Source organism: Aethalodelphis obliquidens, unplaced genomic scaffold (assembly GCF_003676395.1).
Source record: "Aethalodelphis obliquidens isolate GAN/ISIS:26980383/991018 unplaced genomic scaffold, ASM367639v1 scaffold3, whole genome shotgun sequence".
In the NCBI taxonomy this organism is placed as follows: Eukaryota; Metazoa; Chordata; class Mammalia; order Artiodactyla; family Delphinidae; genus Aethalodelphis; species Aethalodelphis obliquidens.
Window position 1 is genome coordinate 36656380 of NW_020837947.1, and position 22567 is coordinate 36678946.

Sequence of the window (22567 nt, forward strand, 5' to 3'; positions counted from 1 at the left end):
CAGAGTAAGAAACTAGTCAGTGGTAGAAGAGTTAAGAACGGTATTCTAGTCCACCTCCTAAATACTTAGAGGAGTGTTTCTCCTTTAAAATGTGCTCATTGTCAAGACAAAAGCAAAATTATTGTATAACTCTTGGTGTCCATTCTAATACTAAAGGTAACTCTCCCTCTCTGTACTTAAAATGATCTCAATTTGTAACTACCTGGATTGCCTCCAGAATCATCTATAATTTAATTTTATTTATCCCAGCTCACCTGGAAGAACTCAAAATGACATGGTGACTTTGGTTTGTGAGGTCAGAATCAATAGCCATTAAGAGAATGAGGAGATTTTTAAATCTAGGGGAAAAGCAAGTACTTAAAATATCCCTTGCGTCAGCCTCAAAATTCTAGGTACTCAGACAAGGCGCACATGGTAGAATTTTATCATGATGCAGTACATAGCTTTAATGCCTGGAGAGATAGGAGTGAATACAAGAACTGATCATCAATCAAAATTAAGAGCTAAAGTTCAGCTTTCAGAGTATTTTGGACTTGTGTGGCACATTTAGAGAAGCACACAGATCCTGAAGAAAGACTGAGATAGATGAAAGCGGCAGATAAGAAAATTTTATGTAAGCCAAGTGTATGAGTTTCTCTAATCAAGTCATTGGCATCATGTAAATGCCAGACGCCACTTATATACAGCTTAGATACAGCAGATGTTGGCATTTCAGTATAGGTTGCCCTGAGAGTAACCTGCCCTTGAATGGAAGAGGAAGTTTACTGGCAGAGGAGAATGATTTTCTGTGAACAGTTATAACCCCAATAATAGAACTGTTTTCAACCAGAGGTTGCGTGGTGGGAAAGGAGGAAAGGTATAACGATACCTCAATTCCAATCTAAAAAAGAATATCAGCTGCAGTTTAAACTGTGGACGTGTGGGTTGTATACATAGAACCTTCTCCTCCCTCTCTTCTCAAACCTCAAGGCTTTATGTGAAATGACACAAATCACATCCCTTGTGGTTCTGCTCTGTTTGGTACAGCTGCTTGCTGCAGGTGGTGCCCTAAAAATATATTGTTTGTTTATTTCGCAATATAGCAGTCTGCAGAGTGGTACCTAAACAGGCAACAGCTCCCTGCTCCTTCTGTCAGTGAACCAAATGATGAAAGACTAAGACCTCTGCCAACCTAGCATGAAAGGGCCCAAATAAGAGGCGCAGGTAGCACTTGAGGCTCAGCTCCTGATAAGTTCCATTTTCTTTGGATTCATGAAGCGAAGCTGACAAGCAGACTATCTGTCATCAGAGCCTCTGACCAGGTTTCAGCAAAGCAAAGCCAAGAAACAAACCGCCTTTGTTGGGAGAATCATTGTGCTTCCCTGGAGATTAACATCTGTAAGCATATGGGGTCTAAAGGGGGGAAAAAAACTGTAATGGATCACAAAAGGAAAGTAAAATTGAAGATTAATCGCAGGTAAATGTTCATGTAGATTCATTTAAACAAAGCTTTCAATGATTTTTCATTCATAACTTAAATGATCAAATAACTGTCACAGCCACGCTGGCAGGGCACTCAGAGTTAATCCTGTTTATGGTTGTTGAACACAACACGATAACTTATATGTGAAAATGTTTTACCCACTATAGTTAAAATAATGATACACAAAATGATATTTTCATTGGTACTATTCTAGACGTTCCCCATTGAATGAACTTTGAAAAACACCCCCCCCCCAAACTTCAAGGTTTATATGAACTAATTTGTATAGAGGGAACACTGAGGATAATGAGTCATGCCCATCTAACTTTGGCAAGGCATTGTTTACTGTGAAAATCTTAACATCAGTGGGATTGTGATGAATAGATTTTACAATCTAATAGATGAATAAGTAAAATGTAACACTGGAAGGGATTTTCTAGAAAAAGCTTGAGAAAGATTGACTTACAGCAATCAAATATTTCTCTAAAATTCAGTGATACAGAAATGCACTGGATTATTAACGTGAATGGAGCCACATTTGCAGTTAACATTAACCAAAAGGGTCATGTGAGAAGGAACTCCCTCATTAAGTACAATACAATATAATATTATGAATTGTTAGGAGAAGAATAGAAGTGAGAAACATACGTGTATGAAAAGTTGTGGTCTTGACTCAAAGGGTTACTGCTTGAGAGGAATTTAACAATGAGTGGGAGTCGGGACAAATGTAGCCATGGAGCCACAAGGACTGGAATAAGCAAGAGAATAATGAAGACTGGGAATCACACACCCAGTTGTGTGGGTTGAGAACAGTAGAGTTTAAAATCCTATCTGTAGGACTGGTAAAAGCAAATGTACAGAAGGAATATTACAGATGGCTCTTTTTCTACTGCGTAAACAATATTTAGCTTAAGTGTGTTTGCCCATAGTTTTATTCCTTTTCACTCAAGTATAACACACTAAACAATAAATTATCCCTTGTATTATAGCTATCATTATAAATCACCTTTACATCCTTCTTTTGAGAATGCCTTGCTGTTATTTGAAAACACTAACGCATTCTACTGTTATTATTCTACCACTGTGTGTAGAAGTTCCTGTGAAGAGGAAGTTGCCATCAAAGACTTATTTCTTAAAATTTTTTTATCATAATAACTGATCATGAGTGGAAAGGCGTCTTACAGGCAATGATACTATCTGTATATGACAAAGGAAGATGGTAACCTTTGTTCAAGTTCAACAGCTTGTCATGTTTTTCAAAAAAATACTTCATTTTACTATATATATTGATACTTTCTTTCTTTCTGAAATAATTTATGACTAAAATTAAATATAAGAAATGGGATTGCACATCATTCATTGTACAGTACTCTATGGAAGTAATTTAAATCTAATTTGTAGGACTGGCAAAACTTAAATCTAATATTATTCAAGAAAACCCAATTATTAGTGATTTGTTGCAGGCTATAATCCTCACTACCATCTTAAATATATTGGTATTTTTATTCCATGATGTTTCCAAGCATTCTCGTAGATCAAGTGATATTATGTTTTGGGGGTAAGCAAGTGCTTCAAACATTACATATAGAAGCAGATATTGCAATCTGATGATAATGGTTGATATGGGATAAAACTTGCCCCCATGTAGGCTGGTGTGTCGATACACTAAATAGTATCACACTGAATTTAAGAATCACAGTTCTATCCGGGGAGTAAGTAAACGTTAGTTCATTTTTGCACATCGCTATGAGTTAGCCTGACTAAATACTAGTGTTCTTCGGAGCAGTGGACAAAACTGAGCTAAGGAGAAAATAAATAATACCACTTTTATTGTTTTCAAGGCAATTTCTTAGACATTATCTCATTTAGTTCATAATTACAGAATAGTTTATTATGCAGCTGGGTGTAAGATTTAAGGATTGTTGCTCCCAGACTGTGAATATTTTACCTGATGTTTCTGAATTTGCATGTAGAGAATACCAGTGAATATTAAAGGCAAAAAATGCTTAGGTTTAATTTGACTTTAGAGACTGTTCAAGTTCTTGCACTCTGCTTGTTCCCAGACTCGCAGAACTGCTCACCAATTTACAAGGGCACCTTTCAGGAATAAAGCAAAATAAAATAAAGCGCATGACAACTGATTGTTCAGGGTTTATTTTTACCAAAACTTGATTGACATCTGTGGATAAGACATTAAGGTGTTATGCTCTGAAGGGATAGTGTTCAAATGAATTTGTTATCGTCTAGAGGAATTGAGAATAGATTAGAAATTGAAACATGTGCCCATTTCAGAAATATCAATTGGTCTTGGTATTTCTTACTATTCAGGGATAAATCCAGTTGGGGCTCTAAACTTAGCTTGTGGAACATTGTTTATGTGCTTTGGAGCACTCAATTGTACCAAGAACTGTCCTTTCCCGATTCTATTTACCGCCTTCATTCTCTTAATTAAGCAACTTTGTCCATTGGAAAAATCCCCTGTTTAAAATTGTGATTTGGTTTTTCTTACCATATATTTGTGACTATTTGTATAAACTATTCTGATGTTGCAGAAAGAGAAATCACATTTATTTCCTTTATTGACAAGCAAGATTGTGTATCTGAGTACCCAAGAGAACTAGAGTTGGAGCACTGTGTATAATATTTGAAGCCAAGCAGCAAAGCTGTTGAACCATCCTGGGAGCTAGGAAAGAAGCCGAGTGCTTGTCATTCTGTCCATTTCCATCACAGACAACAGGCAGTTTTGTGCTAAGAAGAAAACTATTGTACAGTTTTGCACATTGGACTAGAATCAGCAGACTCAGTTTGCAGTCCTAGCTCTATACCAACTCACTCCTCAGTGTGGAGATATGGTAGGCACAGTGTAAGTACAGATTCAGTATTTGACCACAGGTTAATTATGTGACTAACTAACTCGTCACATAACTATGTGCTTTACCCTGCAGTACTGGAAGGGAAATGACTCTTGAGGCCCAGAAAGGAGTTGGTGGAACAACCAGAGCTATGGTACCATCTTGGCATATAGAATCATCTTCTTGCCCAAACACCTTGTGTTTCTGAGCAATTCAGGACATTTGAGGAATCAGTAGTAAAAGAAAAGGGAAGGGACTAATATTTCTGGTGAAAATTTTGAAAAATATATCCACCTTGGCCCTACCTCAGGCCTAAGGACAAAAAAATTTCCAGAAGTATATTATGTTTATGGTAATCTTTTAAACAACTGGGTAAGTAATTCCTCGTCTCAGCTAGTGTTAGCAACCACTGCCTTAGGGGAATGGGTAGGGGCCCCAAGGGGACAGGGGACATCCCTGTCAGCCCTCCCCGAGAATTAAATGCCTGCTCCCCACTCTGTGGCTCTCTATGGACTGTGGGAGGGAGGAAGGAAGAAAAAGAAAGGAAGAATAAAGGAATAAAGAAAGAAATAACCACTGCTTTAGAATAATGGCTTCCAAACATTTCTCCTCCCACATACCCTGAAAGAAATTTTTAAAAATCCACTGAAACTAGGTACATTTGAAATTCATATCTGATATTTTCATCATTAGTCTAAATGGCTAATGGCAAAATAAATTATTTTGGCATATTATAAATATTAATATATTTTAAAGATACATTATTTATTCTTATAAATATATCCAATGAAATTTGAATACCAGTATGATGTGAAGTTCACTTTCATGTAAAAACACACATACATACTCTTCTATAACAATCATAAATTTTATGTAGTTCCAGTTTCCACAGAATATTTTCCTAATGTGGTATGTTTATTTACTTGAAAGTTTTATATTGATCATTCTATCATATTTCTCTGTATAACTATATATAGTTATATATATATATATACACACACACATATATAAATTTGTATGTGTTAAATTGAATATGTATAAATTTAAAATCGACCTTTCTTTCCCATGTCCATAAGGCATTAAGTGTTAAAAATGGGCTTTTTTTGACATTTAAATTTTTTTTCCGCTTTACTGAGGTATAACTGACAAAATTGTAAGATACCGAAAGTGTACATTATGGTGAATTGATATACATATACATTATGAAAGGATTCACACTATCTAGTTAATTAATATATTCATCACCTCACATATTTCTCTCTTTTGGGGGGTGGTGAGAACATAAAAATGTATTCTCATTGGAGCCATTACCACAATTATTATTTTATACAATAGATCAAAACACCATAGTCTATTACAAATGTTGATCAAAATCATTACATAAAAAATAAAATTTCATTTGAAATGCATTTCTGATTAATACTAGAATGAGGCAGAGTTTAGCATGAATTCTATTCTAGTTGCTTTTGTTTTAGGTTTAAGCATGGAAAAATCTTGTTCTTTCAAAAATAGAGAAGTTTTGAAGGCCTTTCGTTATAATGACATCACTGAACTTCTGCAGCTTCTTCTAAGTTGGGCGCCACATTTACATATTTACCTATCAGAAGAATTATTTCAGGTAATCTACCAATTGGCAAATCTATGAGGTTTTCCTTCAATTATAATGAAAGCAAAGAATTGGAAATTGCCCAGTTTGCAACAGCAATTTCTGGAAAGTATACAAAAAACACCACCAAGATATAATAAACAGCCATTATGCTTGTAACTCTTTCTCATAAAGGCACCTAGATTAATCTGGTGTATGTAAAATATGTGGGAAATATTACTTAATTTCAATATATTTTTGTCAATTAAAAACATGTGCTTTGAGTGTATTTTTATCAAACTATGGAGCTGCAGGTCTGGCTAATTTAGTTTATGCAAAATGGTGACTCCAATAACATAAACGGCTAGATCATTTTTCACTGTAAAACAAATCAACCAAATCAAACTTGCTTTTTGTCTTAAAAAAACTGTCTTAATTTTTCAACTCAAATAAATGTCATAGAGAATATCCACATTGCAACCTTTGCACTTCTGAATGCAGCAGTAGCTGGGTATCAGCTCACACCATTTCTCCCACTCATCCCTTTAAAATGGTACAAGTTCACAACTTAGATTTAATATTTACCACATTAATAGCAACGTCCTAGGCTACGTGAAAATCGGAGCCCAAATCTTTGAAAATCAGACCTCTGTGGATAAGTGTTTCCAGATTATAGGAGAAAAAGTCAGCGTGAGCAGTAAGGCCCTTTACTCTCATATGCACGCACCACACACTTCAGCAACATCTAGAGAAACACCACGTGCCATTCCCAGCACAACCCCAAGTCAACTTGGATAAAGGCAGTCAAAATTTTTGCAAATTTCTTCACCAATGGTATTCCTAGGCAAGTCTTAGCAAGCCAAATGGCCAACATATTATAGATCATTAACTGGAAATAATTGGAAACATCTGTGACTCTATCCAGCTGAAAGGCATATATTTTACTTTCAAAAGTTTTTGGTACCACGATATGTTGAACAATGATTTCTATCATTTCCAGCACTCTACAGAGTACAGAGTTTTATGAATAGGGAATAGATATAACTGAAGCTTAAACTGGACAGTGAACCTATTTTTTGGCTATGAACAGGGCACCGGAAGCTTTTCTAAAGTTTTCTTCCCTGCTAATTTGTATACAGTTTCTAAGCTACTTTTAATGGCTGTAGGAAAGAGTAAACTTATTTATATTTTTACCAACATCTTCTACTGGTCTCTTAAATTAATAGTCAACCTGCTATGAACTTAGAAGTGTGTCAGAAGTAAAGGAAATAAAGAAAAACAAAGCCCGGCAATTTTGGTTGGAGAAGTTCATATAAAATTTAGAGATACTGGTCCTCTGGAGGTAGCTGGAGAAGAAAGGGATTAAGTATTTGCTTTTGTTTTCCAATGAATTATTTGGAATTTTAACATATGTTTCAAAATAAAAAGTTACTTCAGTTAGTACAATAAAAGTTTCCCTTAATGATTCATTTATTTACATTTCTTTGTAAAACATACTCCCTCTTCATTGTGTTGGTTATAGGAAGTAAGGTATAATGTGTGTGCATAACAAACATGAGGTATATATACCTCCCTTCCCCTTCCCATGGGAGACATAGCTAATTAATCACGGCATTCTTTGCTACTGAAGAGAAGTCTGAATTTTAGGGTTTCATGAATCTGTTATCTATCAGCTGATGCCGGCATGCAGATTTAAGCCTATTTCCTTTCCTTGGTACCAGAGAAAAACTTAGGTCAGCATGTCCACCCTCCCCACTTACTAGCTAAGAAATCTTGGGAAAGGCTTTTAATCTGTTCTGCTGCCCTCACAGGACTGTTACACAAGTGGAAAGATTAAATTCCCATAAACGCATTTTGTAAACTGTACAGTTGCAATCACACATTGTTTGAAGAAATAAGATTAATTGTTTTGTAATGTAAACAGCACCATCTCTTCAGTTAATCTCTTCCTGGGCTCTTTCCATACATATTTATTTTATCTATTTTGTAAGTGCAGTTTTTTTTTATTTTTGGTTTTATTAAAACTATCCACACCTGTATTCCCTTTGAATGTGATATCTGATCCTAACCAGAAGAAAATGCTGCTGGAGGAGAAAGCTCTAAATCTCACACCTGGCTCATCATTATGGCGCTCTGGCAGTCCTTTCTTCTCGGCTGGAGGCTGTGTGATTAATAACCCCTCTTCCCAATCATATGGATATAATACTTGTCTTCCTTTGGCTGGAGATGGGAGATATCTTATAAATGTGTGACGCACATGGGGGCTTCGTGATGCTAATTTCAAAATCAGCTAGGAGTTGATTGGCAGAAAACCGAACAATGGGGTGACAGGTGTGCTGGGGGTCAGGAATCTGTGAAAGAGAGGCTGAGTGAAGGTGGAGGAAAAGAGCTAGAGAGATTTGGAGTTAATCAAGAGCAGTAGCTGGGACAGCAGCCGTTTATGAAAGCAGATCTAAGCCAGATATCCTGGAAGAGAGGGCAGCTTCAAAGGCTGGTGAAAACAAAGAGAGGTGTGGGAGTTTAGCTGACTTCACAAAAAGCAGGATGGAACTAAGACGCCAAGATGATGCCATAAATGGCACAAACATATTCTCTGTGTACCACATTCCTGAAGTGTGCCTGTCTGCCCCAGGTTTGTACCCTGAGGAACCACGCCCATTTCTGATTATGACAGCCTCAAGGTCAGAGACGCTCTCATTTGTTTCTCTAGATGCCAATAGGGGACATGCACTCAGGAAGTGTTCACCGGACTAGACGGAACTAAACATTGGATTGTCAGGAAATTGATTTGGGTAACACGAAAAGGGGAGAAGCAGAGAATCGAGCCACAATTTCACCCCTTAAACATGCCAGCAGAAGTGATGAGGATGACTACAGGAACGTTTAGTTGGAAGGCTTCCAATAACTAGGCGGAGCACATTGTTCAAGATAAGCCCCATTTTGGTTTGCATTCTAAAATTCTAGTTAAGATGTGCTAAGTTTTCTGCATAGCAAATGCTTTCACCCCAAGGCCAACTAGACGATAACAAGTCCAAAGACGGAAAGTGTGTTGAAACTTTTCCAAAAAACTGGCTTGGGTATCTGTTGCTGACTTACTCTCTCAGGTGATCCAGTCAGCATAGCAAAAGAACTACCCCAGAGAGAAGAACAGGTGGAAAGGGGAGAGGTACGGATGCCACATCCTGTGATGGCCCGCCCAAACGATTGCCCCACTCAACCGGGGTCAATGCAGACAGGAGAAGTGAGAGGCAGTAGCTTGATATATTGGTCACATCTGCTCTTAGGGACACTTCATCCATCTTCTTTGCACTCTAGCCACTTTGCCTTTACAGATGGTTTTTACTTATGTAAAAATATTTTTTCTTTGGGCAGTATGACAGACTCAACACATGCTTCCATGTCCAAATGTATTTCTTTAGCAAATTATCTGCAAGCCAAAATTTTATGTGGGGTTTAATAAATCTGTGAATATAGTTTATACATACACACTTTAATTCAAATAACTCTCTTAAAATAGTCACATTTAACTGTCCATGCACACAGACTATATGTTTACATCATCCCTGTTGCATAGTAGAAGTTTTCCAAAAATTCTGGGTACAGTAGAAAGAGGGAGTTCCAAGGAAGGAATATTACCTCTAAAACTCCTCTCTAACACATATATGAAGGCATTTAATCTGTCGCCAAATACCAGAAATATTTTACTTTTCCCCTGTGAGAATGAATACTTCACCTAGATGAATTTTAAACAGTGAAATGACTACTTCCATCCCATCAAATCTATCTTTACTTAAAAATAATCAAAATGAACAGGTTTAGAGTTTCAAACTATTAGAGAAGGTTTTTTATTTTTGTTTTTTTAATTAAGAAGTGCTTCAGCTTGGACATATTCAAGGGAGGTCACTCAGTGCTTTAGCCAAGAACGTAATTCAAATATTGTGGAAATAATTTATGCTACTCTTCAAATATTTACAGGTCTCGCTCCTTCCTGACCAATTTGTGATTGTGTAGGACTGTGTGTCTAGTTCTGGACGATGAACTATGAGCAATGATGAGCTTCTCCTCCCGAGGAGGAGCATTTTAGTGCCATTGTAGACACTCCAGATCTATCCTTGCTCTCTGGCACGGCAACCCGTGATGATTGAGATGGTGGCTGTGTCCCTAGCCTTGTTTCCTTAGTGACAGTGATTGGTAGAACTTCCTGCTGACCCATGAGAATAAACCTTTGTGGTTTTTAGTCACAGGGACTTGGGAAGTGTTGACTAGCACAGCATACAAAGCGCATTGTGATTATATATGTGTGCGTATGTATATGTTTATATACATGTATTCCTCTTTTTTTTTTTTTTTTTTTTGCGGTACGTGGACCTCTTACCGCCGTGGCCTCTCCCGCTGTGGAGCACAGGCTCCGGACGCGCAGGCTCAGTGGCCACGCCTCACGGGCCCAGCCGCTCCGCGGCATGTGGGATCCTCTCGGACCGGGGCACGAACCCGTGTCCCCTGCATCGGAGGCGGACTCTCAACCACTGCGCCACCAGGGAAGCCCTATTCCTCATTTTAAAATATCTAATAACTATATATTAGTTACATACCTAATACACACACTCACATAGTTTCTTTTTAAATTGCAGAAGAATTTTACGTGAACCAATTGGTGCCATTCTACCCAGAACATTTTATGTCTTGTTATCTAAGAATTGTGAGTTAATATCATTCTGAAAGTAAAGAAAGAGGCCACAAGCAGATTCTACTTGTATTGTTAGTTGTTTATAATTGTTAGGACGGTGCACCTCAGTTGCAGATCTACATGGAGTCTAAGAAAATATACGTAGATCTGCACATACACAATCTGTAATAAATAAATGGAGACATGTATAATAAAGTTGAATGAATAACTTTATGAATCCCACAAATAACTTTACGAATCCCACAAAAGTGTGCATTTAGCTTTAGTGAAAGTTCTTCAAAAACAAAGGAGTTATTTATAACTCCAACTGCCTTCTTGTAGAGGGAGGGTTCTTCATTGACATAATACTATGAAAAATAGGGGCATGATAGTCTAGAAGTGGAATTTATAGAAAAGCTGGATTGTTTTGAAAAAGGTGGGGGGGGGGTGATAAAAAGAGATGGATGGTACCTAGGGGAAATCTAAGAAGAAGCTAGGGCAAAGGGAGAGGGGAGTTCCCAGAATTAGCAGCACAGCCAGAAAGAAGCACTTGGCCCACAGCACAGCCTGGTTTAACCTGACACATCCCTGTTAAAAGTGGCACTGATTAGGAAAAAGCACAGAGCCACATTTTACCCACAGGTTCCAACTGTGTGCACTGAGTTTGCACAGAAATAAAACAGTTCCGGAAGCACTAGAAGGAGTGGTTGGCTGTCGACACTTACTGCGAGGACAATCTGGAGGGAACTATGAGCCACTTCTATGTACTGGTACTCCAGAAAACACCCCGAGACCGTGATGTAGCGATGGTCTTCTGGGGCCCAGTCTGGGGCAGGTGTCACTGATGTCACCGTACATCCTGGTCCATTCTCCATCCACCAAGATCGGTGCATTGAAATATTAAAAGTCAGGATAAGGTCTGTTTCCTGCAAGAAGGCAATTTATAAGGATGAGAATTACTTTGTAAATGTTAGTTAGCTTATTCGGACTGAATTGCTTTTGAGTTTCCCATTTTGAAATGTAGGTTTCTTCCCCTCCCCTTGCTGTATTTTATAGGCAGAAAGGTAGCATCTAAAGTCAGACTATCAGTTCCACCTGAAAATTAGGTCTATCGATTTCATTTATGAAGGTTTGCCTGACTGCAGTGATACAAATAAAAATACTTATTAGTAGAATTGTCGGACTTACATTGTTACACTGAAAAGTCTTAGCTTTTAGGACTTGTAAATATTACAAAGGGAGTGTTTTAAGCTATTTTTATCAAGTGCAGTTCATCTCCAGCCTGCTATTTTCCTCTCCCTCAGAATATTTACCTTTTGCACAATTTAAATGTTAAAACTGTACATCAGTTTGGCAAAATTTAACACAATAATGTGGTTAGTGGTTAAAATATGTGAGAACTTTACTTAATAAAACACATTATTTCTTGTCACCCCACCACTTATTATTATTTTAGAAAATCAGGATCTTTTCAATCTTGCCAACTCCTAATATAAAATTGGTCACAATACGTCTTAGAAAGTATCATCAGCAAATTATTGCAGGGTGAAAATAGTTAAGTCAACAACTCTTTAGATGAGGTTCAGCATGTTAGGTGATGTGCAGCTACAAATGGAATGATGGTAGTTTCCGCACTAGTGACCTTGAAATCACATGCACAGATGTGGAGCTGTCAATAGCACAGGGACGAATGTTGTTTTCCAGGCAGAGAATGCATCAAACACATCCTAGTATTCAGCAAGTCATGAGGGAAGATTCTAACAGAGAGGATCAATGGTGGAAAAGGAATTATTTCAGTCTCAGTGATAGAACCTCAGGATAATAGATGCCAACTACTCTCATGCCAAAATGAGGTACCAGATTGACCAGGCCGATCCCACATAGGAAATATTAAGACATATTCACTTAAACTGAACATATGAAAGGGCTGAGCATAAGTGATCAGGGAATTTGGAGACTGGAAAGAGTATTCCTTCGGAGAGTGCTATGTTATGAGTCTCATCATCTCCATAAAGTGGTGGTAAGGGAGGGGGTAAGGTCTCTTCTCTTCAAGCCTATTGAGAAAGGCTTCAAAGTATCCCTTGGAACCTGGGAGATACAGCAAACTGGTTTCTGACTCAGTCAGAATAAATCTCAAAATAAAAGCCTGTGGCTGGAGCTACCTGCTAAGTGGCCAAAAATGTCTTTTTTATTGCATTAGTTGATTTTTGAATAGTGAACCAGTCTAGTATAAATCCCACTTGGTTGTGGTGTGTAATTATTTTTGTACATTGTTGAATTCATTTTGTTTGAAAACATTTTGTTAGGATACTTGCATCTATATTTGTAAAAGGTAGTGTTCTTTTCCTGTATTTTCTTTGGTTTTGGCATTAGGTTAATGCTACCTCATAGAATCAGGAAGTTTTCCATCTGCTTCTGTCTTCTGGAAGAGATTGCAGAAAATTGGAATAATTTCTTTCTTAAATGCTTGGTGGAATTCACCAGTGAACCCATCTGGGCTTGGTGCTTTTTGTTTTGAAAAGTTATTAATTGAGATATATATATAAATTGATTCAATTTATTTAATAGATATAGGCCTATTCAAATTTCTTCTTGTGTGAGTTTTGGCAGATTGTGACTTTAAAGAAATGTGTCTATTTCACCTAGGTAATCAAATTTGTGGGCATGGAGTTCAGCTCTATACTGAAGTCTGTCTTCTCTACTACAGCAGCTAAAATAAAATTTATCTTGCCACTTTTAACAAGTTTCCAGTGCAATATTTTTCTTAACAGCTCTCATGTCTTTCTCTTACCTGGTTTGCTCTCTTATTTCACAGAGTACATAATTCACGACTTTCTTAAGAATAAGTGAATGATTTTAAGTCTGAAGTGTTTTTACCCTACTTTTATATTAATTGACTGATATTTTGGATGGATATGTGCTTCTTGGTTGAAAATCTTCTCTCAGAACTTGGTGTCTGTTTCTCCATTATCTTCTAATTTCCATTATTACAGTTAAGAAATCTGATATCATTTTGTTCCCTGTAATTTTTTATGTAACCTGTTTTCTTTCTTTTGCTTTCTTGCATCTTTTTGTTTTAAACAGTGAAATATTTCAAAAACATCAAAAAGTGTAGAGGATATTATAATAATACCATTATACCCACCACTCAGTTTCATTGAATCTTATGTTATATTTGCTTAAAGTCATTTTTAAAATAAAATTTTATACATATAAATGATGCTTCCTCTGTAGTCTTCCTAAATATGGTTTCCCCGCTCTCTCTCCACAGATGGTTACTATCATGATTTTGGTGTCATTATTCTCATGAAAGCTTTTTGTAGTTTTACTGAATATTTACATAGTTATTAATAATGCAAAATGCTGGTTTTTTAGGTTTTAAGATATATATATACTCTGTAACTTACTTTGGTTCCATGTTATATTTTTGAGGTTTATTGATGTAGAAAATCTTTTTAGCTTCAAGTTCTGAAATTCAGTAAAACAGTATCTTGATGAGTTTCTTTTTCACTTAGTTTGTAGAGCATCTGGAGGGACTTTCCATCCAAGAGCGCTTTCCTTCCATTCTAGAAAACAACCTACATTATATCCTTAATTGTTCCCTCCCCTCTACTCTTTTGTGTTACTGCAGGAAGCTCCTATTAGTCAGACATTTGTCTTTCAGGATTGATCTGTTACATTCTTATTTTTTCTTTCGTATTGTTCATATCTTATATTTCTCTTTACTCTCTTGTAGATTCTCTTTACCAAGTCTTCCCAAACTTATATTGAACTATGGCTTTAATTTTTAATATTTGGAACTTTTAAGAGCTAATTCTTCTCTAATTGTTGCTTTTGTATAGTTAATATATTTCAGTTGCTTCTTAGCTATAAATTTTCTTATTCTCTGAATACTTATTCTTTTAAAATTGTGTTTCCTACTTTGTTTTTGCTTTATCCAAGTTACTTATTTTTACTAAATAAGTAAACAGATAAGTAGATAATATTAACAGTAATTATCAAGGATCTACTATGTGCGATAGGCAATGTTCCTACCTTTGTGAGTGTTCATTTGGGGGTGAGGTAGATGGACAACAAATACATGAACGTATCAAAATGTCTGTGTAGTGATTAATATATGCAGAAATATAAGCTCAAGTAAAGAAATAGAATAACCAAGAATTGGGTGATGGGGAGTGTAACACAATATTAAATATAATAGTAAGAAAAGATGTCTCATTATTTTGTATTTGCACGAGTTCTGAATGAAGTATAGGAGTAAAGAGAGCAGATATGGGGAAAAGCATTCCAAGCAGAGAGAATAGCCAGTGGGAACGCCTGAATATTTTCTATTATGTTTATTTTTGCCTCTGACTTTCTTGTTGGAGCTGTTCCTTAGAAGTCTTTCACAAAAGTTGTCCTTTCATACCAAAGAGAAACTAAAACTTTATTGGCAGTTTGTCATGCATTAGTGGGCTGATCAGCTGGTATCCTTCACATATGATGACTGACAGGGCCTTCCAAATGCTAGGTCTGTAGGGATTGGTAGGACTTTTTTCTGGGTCTTCCACTTTACTTATGGGGTATACATCAGACCACAGCCTCCTTGGGCTGAACTGGGGAGGAGCTGATGCTCTTGCTACATAATATGAAGGCTTTTTTTTTCCAGCACAGTATTTAATTTAATGCTCACGTATTCAGAAACTTAACTCATGCCTGCCTGTGCTTCATGAGTCTTACCAGTCCAGAGGAGAAGCCTCGTTGCATAGACTAAAGGAGGTGCCTCAGGGCAGTCTAACTGCCCCTTGCACAGATTATTCAATTCATTCGCATTTTTAATCCTGTACCTCACATACACCTTCCACTTCTAAATCCTGACTTTTCCAAGGGTTTTATGGGTCAAATCTGTACATTGGAACCCACTGCATGATCATAAGTTTTAGGTTTTTCCATTTTGCTAAGTCATGTGCTAATCCTCTACTTTCTATCTTCCAAAAACTGTTGACACTTCCTGTCCATTCTCTTTTTACTGTGTGTTATCATTTTTTTATTCTTTAATACCACTTGGTGGAGTTTCAGGATGAAATGTAAGTAAGTACATATATTCAACCAGTGATCATTAACTGGAAAGTTTCTGGCATTATCTTACATTCTTATTTAGTTTCTTGTGGACATTTAAACAAAAGGTCTCTGTGTAAGCATAAAATAATGTACACATAAGCATGTGTGCCTTATTTTAAGCACAAAATATAAATTCCTGCTTGTAAAATAGACAATCGAAAGGTCTCCTTAAGTCCCCTTAAGTGCAACAGAAATTCCTGAGTATGACCTGCTCGATGCATAATCAATAGGTTATTTAATTCCCATATATTTTGTGATTTTGAGTTCAAAATTATAAGGACTTTTGAGACAAAGAATAAATCTTGATAGCACAAAATAAGGCATAAAACCACAGACCAAATCTTGTATATTATCAATGAATTCACACTGAAAAGGATACAAGGTAGGCTCAGAATTGTAAGATTAAAAAACTTTTATATCTAAAAAGACTTTAATAATTATATGTTCAGAGTAGTATAGTGTAATTTGTATCAATATATTTATTCATCTCTCTTAGTAACTATTCAAAAAGTTCAGATTAAAGGACCCCATTATTGGTCATGTCATTTTTCAAAATAGCAGGGTCTGATATATTACATGAAAGCTGTTATTAGCATTAAAAAGTTGTTTCTGATGGGGTTGTATGTATTCAGGGCAACACAAGAAGCCTAACTGCTCAACAAATAATAAGCATTTGATAATTAAAAAAAAGAGCATTGAAAAGTAAATGAGAAAATGATACTAGTCATGTCTGAGAATTTCAACAAAAAGCTACAATTTACTTTCACAATTTATGGCATTTATTGCATAATCTATTCTAATAGTAAACAATCGATTCAATATTGCAAAGATTAGAAGGTGGAGGTAAGAGTGAGAAGCTTTCAGTTGCAGTTTAAAAACTCTGAAATATTTTCTTAAATTTCTGGAGTTTTCTATTACTTAGTTCTTCTTTTGAAATAATCATATTAAAAATTGATACTCTCCCTTTTATAGATTAGTTAGTATCTGAAAGTATAGAAACTATGCTTCTTAGTAAATGGCAATTAGGTTATAGTTATCAGGATGGTTACTAACAAATATTAATTATTCATATACCACATGCAAAACACTCTACCAGGCCATGATGATGAGAAGAGATGTAAGATGCAATCTCTAACATTACAGGACTTATTGTCTCTTTTGGAGGGCAAGGTGTAGAGATAAAATGTAACAATAAAAGGAAGCATTTGATAAGCACCTAATGAGAGGTGTGGACAATGTGTGTCTGGGAACTTGGAGGGTGTGATGCCTGTGGGCTCTGGTGAGGCAGCCTCTCAGAGATGGGAACTCTAGCTGGGGTTTAAAGTAAGAGCCAGGTTAGATAGATCCACAGCCTGGGGGGAAAAGATCATTTTAACTGGTGTGGACCAAATAATCAAAATTGTAGAGCTAAGAATACTTGTGTATTTAAGGACAAGTAAGTAGCCTTATTTTTATGAGATGAGAGTTTTTAAGAAGGAGTAGTGTGTAAAATCACTTCAGAAAAATAAGTTGAGGACAGATTGGGGAGTGACTTAAATGCCAAACCAAACATCCGGGCTTATTGAAAGATTTTTGATCAGGGACAGGACATTGGCGCTATCAAACATGAACAGAGATATATTACAGAAAATATAATCAAGTCTCCTGTAGGATTGGGGTGGACAGTGCAGGAAACATGTGGTGAGACCAGTACAGGTGCTGTGTTAAAAATAGTCACGATGGAGGTGATCACACAGATGCTATAAAATCCAAATGCTTCATCTTAATCACCCTAGACTATTCTGCTGAGTTCCCTAAGTGTCCAGGGAGGTGAGACCAGGATCACCTCAGAGTAATACTTTATATTATTTTAATACTCTCAGAGTAAGAATGGGAACAAGTCAACATTACATTAAAACATACTTCTGGTGCTGATATTAGAGGAAGGCCAGGCAAGCACATTGAATGGTAAGAAGCAAACTTTAACAACAATAAAAATACTCTGGAAGGTCAAAATAGTTATATTAATAAAAGCATGTGTATTTAGACATTGGGACTAAGAAGTAGTTAGAGAACCCTGTGATTGAATGGCATCCTTAATTAGCTGAGGATGCAGGAGTTGGGATAGTGAGGAAGGCTATATTTGACACCGAGAATCACTTATTCTCAATGAACTCTTTTTTTTTTTACAACCAAATATACACTGAGTTAAAGTTTATAAGATCATCAGAAAACATTGTGTTATATCTCATTGCCGATATCTATATGTGGATACTAATTCATAGGAAATTCTGAAAAATTCTTTAGAGTTTTCACAGCTTATTTCCAGCTGGTGAACTTAATATTCTAACGTTAAACATAGCTGTTTTCTTCTGTTAATACATGCTTAAATCTATGCAAACCTGCTCATACATATAAAATCCCTAATGCCAAATTTATCCTGGTAACACAAGAATTAGTGAAAGCAAATCATATCGTTCAAGATGCCAGGAAGAAGGAGCTAAGAAAATATGGTTTTGAAAAGATAAGCAAAATTACAAATGCACTTTATTTGACGAGTAGAATGAATGTTGCATATATAGGAATGCAGCGTAGAACATAAGGAAGTTCATATCTACCAACTCCAAAATCCAAAGTTGTAATTCATCCTACTATATGATAAACTTAAGGAAAGTAGATGGAACATCAGAAATATATTTGTGCCCCTACTTTCTTCTAGAATCCTTAACTATGGGTAACTTTGGTAAATGGCTGATTATGGATCGTAATTCAACATGACACCAGAGGTAGTGTTAACTCCAGTTCCTGGCTCCTGTCTTTAGTTATTCAAGGAAAAATCAAGAAAATATTTCTGTGAGCGTGAAAAACATTACAACCATTCCTCTAAAATCAATGAGGAAAATCTGATATTTGGATTTATAAAATCTAGTTTTAAAAACAAAACATGTTTCCTCCCACTATGTGGAAAGATTCACTAAAGAGGTAGTACAAAATGTTTCAAGTTCATTGCTATTACATGTTTTCATTGTTTCTTGCCTGAAAACAGGTTTCTCATGTCTGTGTTGCAACAAAGGCCATTATTTCACTTTTCTAAATCTTATCCTAATTGCCTCCTTAGTCCAGATAAATGTTTTACGTTATTCTACAACTGGTCTGCATCCTGAGCATTGTTGCAAAAATTACATTTTAATGAAATCCTCCTCAATACTTCTTATTAACATCCTGCATTTATCTCTGTATTTAAATTAATATTTTGGGCTACCCATTCTAAGCTTTTCCTGATTAATTCCATTCCTTTTTTGAGATCATAATGTTATAACTGGTGTGTATGTGTGTGTGTGTGTATATATGTGTATATATATATATATATACATTTTATATATATATATATATATATATATATATATAAAAATTATCTTGGTCCATTGTTTTCTTCTTGTGGGAAAAGGTTATGTTAAGCCCCAATATAGTCACTGTTCCTGCTTAGGAAATACATATTAACTCTAAGCTAGAGAAGAAAGTCTGCGTTGGAAATACAAAGAATTTTGTTTCAAGGTGATCCTTGTAATGTTCTGAAAGAGCTGTGTGGAAGGAAGGAAGAGGAGGGAGGGAGGGAGGGAAAGGAAAGGAAAAGAAAGAAAGAATTCAGAAAGGAAGCTGCCGTGCTGTTAAAGTTAATTGAACCTCCAGGCTCAAAAGTCTTGATTATTTTTTTACTTCCAAAGTTAGGACTCATCAACCATGAGTGGGATCTAAGTTTGGCAAAATGAGTCTTCTCTCCTCTCTTTCACACCCTTTCTAGCATATGCTAGAGGCAGAATTTTCTCAGCTGGTTACAATAATGCAAGATCAACTTCTCACTGACTTTATAGTTTTCGATGTACTGAAACCTCTTCAGGCAGCTTTTCCTGCTGTTTTCTCACTTTCTCATTTGTTCCCACCCTGCAGGTATCTTTTCCCATTTTGTGAGTGTTCCTTTCCCGTCTAAGAGCTTTGAAAAGTGATCTGCATTCCCTCTAGGGGCTTAGGGACACAAAGAACAGGTTAGCTATTTCAAGAGAAGATGTTACTGCCATTTTGGCACTCATCTGAAGGCCACCATTTCCTTTGTTTCTAAAGTACATTTATGTGGATTTTTTTTTTTTTTTTTTTTTCTATTCTGGGGGGTTTCTGTGGTTTTCCCTCTTTTGGTGCGGCCCACTGGCGGGGGACCTGCAGGCTCAGCGGCTATGGCTCACGGGCCCAGCCGCTCTGCAGCATGTGGGATCTTCCCGGACCGGAGCACGAACCCATGTCCCCTGCATCAGCAGGCGGACTCTCAACCACTGCGCCACCAGGGAAGCCCCCACATTTATGTGGATTTTTAATTCGCATGGAGGCAGAGGTGCTGATGATACTGAAGGCTTGGTGACATTTCAGGAACACTGAAATGTTCTCCTCAATGGTTCCCCACCATTACTGCCAGTCATTATCCCACCTATGTGTGCAGCCCCCCCCCCCACCCCGTCCTGACGCTATCATTTTCCCAAAATGGGAAATGCTGACTTGGATAGTATCTTCACTTGCCTCCAAAGATTTTAACTTGTCAACAGAATTGAATTGGGAACCCAATCACATTTTGATCCATAGTTCAAAATGTCTCTTAGTTAAATTTATTACCAGAAATGCTAATAAAGTTTTATGTCCTTTCCTTTCTTCATTCATTCTCTGGGAGAGAATAATGCATGGGAATATGACCCAAAATGGTAGCAAGATGGAGATAAGCGAAGCATTAATGTCATTGATGCTGGACTTTAGAGAGCCATCTTTCAGTTATTGAGAAGGACCATAACTAGAGATGCAATGAAATACTAATTAACAGAAAATTTCTCTATAAGACCTCTTAAACCTTTTCATTTTGAAGATAAGTGTATTTCCTAGTCCATTATAAATTCTTCAACTTACTGTTAAGTTTGAGAAAATACATATACTGCAAAAAGAAAGGAAATAAAACTTTTGTATTTATTACCTAGACTATGCCTCAAGAACACTTAGAAGGAGAGATTATTATCCTTATTTAACAGAAGAAAAAATGAGGCTGAGAGTGCATATATAACTGCATCAAGTTATTTTTATTAAGGATGAAACTAGGTTTCAAACCTATTTTTTGTCTGAATGCATGCCTTCCAACTAAACCTTGTTGCGTCTTAAGGAAATTCTCTTGGCCACCTAATCAATCATTGCCAAAACACCATATTTGGTATTCTTTAGGAGGATGTTCTAGAAGAAAACCCAGTGGACTCATAATTCATACAATTTATTTTAAAAATTTCTAAATGCTGTTCAGAAACCTACACAGCACTATAAAAGACCTGGACGTGTCCTCTTTGGTGGTTTGCTAACGCTAATCCAAAATTCATTGTACCCTGAATTTACAGTAGAGGTGTATTAGCCATGCATTTAGATGAAGGAGCTTTTAAAGATATTTCAGTTGTACTTTATTCTCATGAGAGATTTTTTTTTAAGTGGTAAGATTTGTCTCTTGTCTTGTTTTATCCTGGCAAGTACATAGATCAATACTGCTTAGAATTTGTGGAGACAAATATAAATAAACCTCTAAGTCTAAATAAAACACCTTTAAGTATGTACCTATTTCCTTTGGATTGCTTCCAAAGAGCTCTTTGCAGCTTTTGTAATGCACAAGTCCTAGAGGCTACTGGTGGAAAAGTCACTGTCTAGAAGAAAACACTGAGAAATAGAAAAAGACTCCTCATTACTTTTACATAGAAAGAACACTTAGTTCCTCTGTCTCCTTTACAAAGAGGGGATATTCTTCCCCGAAGTGTAAGAGGACACAGAAGTAGAAGTTGGGAACACAAATGTGGGGAAGAAACAATTCAATAATTTTGTTACAGTGGTGAAAAGGTGAGGATGAAGTGAGGTGGTGGGCAGGAGAGTAGTTCATTCTAGAAATGGTGCTGATGTTGCAACAGCATCAGTCATAACTCAGTCCTTCTTATTTATTTATTTATTTATTTATTTTTTTGCGGTACGCGGGCCTCTCACTGCTGTGGCCCCTCCCGCCACGGAGCACAGGCCCTGGACACGCAGGCCCAGCGGCCGCGGCTCACGGGCCCAGCCGCTCCGCGGCATGTGGGATCCTCCCGGACCGGGGCACAAACTCGTGTCCCCTGCATCGGCAGGCGGACTCTCAACCACTGCACCACCAGGGAAGCCCAGTCCTTCTTATTTAAAAGATGTGCTTCCTTCCAACTCTTTTTTCCCCTTCACTTGCCTACAGAAAGGCATCATTCTCTATCAAAATATTCTTTTCTATTTATTGACGATTCTCTTCTATTTATTGACGATTCTCTTCTTAAGAGTACCAAAAATGAAGTCTTGTGAAAACGAATAGTTTAATAATTCCCCATCCAGAAGTTCATAGCCATAAGCCAAGGGGCCATTTGAATTTACATCTTACACCTTAGCATGTCCATTGTCGTATAATCTTAAGTTATAGGTGGATTTTGTTAAGCTACTTCAATAAAGGAGTAATAAAGTAACCAGCTATTTTCCTGCAGTGGACATAAGAATTGTGTGACATCTAATCTTCTCATTCACCTGAGGGATCTTTTACAGTCTCCTGGTCAGACTGTTTTAGAGTTTGCATCTGAAGACAGACACTGACAAAACTGCATCCTTTGTCCAAGGTACTTGCAGGGTCTAAAACTGATGTCCTATGAGGAATTTTGAGAGAATTTAGGTTGAATTGTCCGGAAAAGACTAAAAGAGATTCTTATAATTGCCTTCAAATATTTAAAGAAATATAAAATAATCAGAGGGATCAGACTCATTTATATTTAACTTCAGGGAGAAGCCAAAGATTCAAGCTGATGAATTTATCTGGGAGGTAAGGCAGACAAACCTCAAAAGATTAGAAATGT

At 36.7% G+C, this 22567-nt stretch overlaps 1 protein-coding gene across 2 annotated transcripts in view; it reads right to left on the reverse strand.

Annotated features, from left to right (window-relative positions):
* The window catches only part of NKAIN2 (sodium/potassium transporting ATPase interacting 2), a 979230-nt gene that overhangs the window by 141475 nt on the left and 815188 nt on the right, over positions 1–22567 (reverse strand). The window contains exon 4 of one of the 2 annotated variants that reach the window (XM_027087234.1): positions 11291–11491. The exons of the other annotated variant lie outside the window; for it this stretch is intronic. Coding sequence (XP_026943035.1) covers positions 11291–11491 — 201 coding nt within the window. The remainder of the gene's footprint in view (positions 1–11290; positions 11492–22567) is intronic. 2 annotated transcript variants of the gene reach the window in all.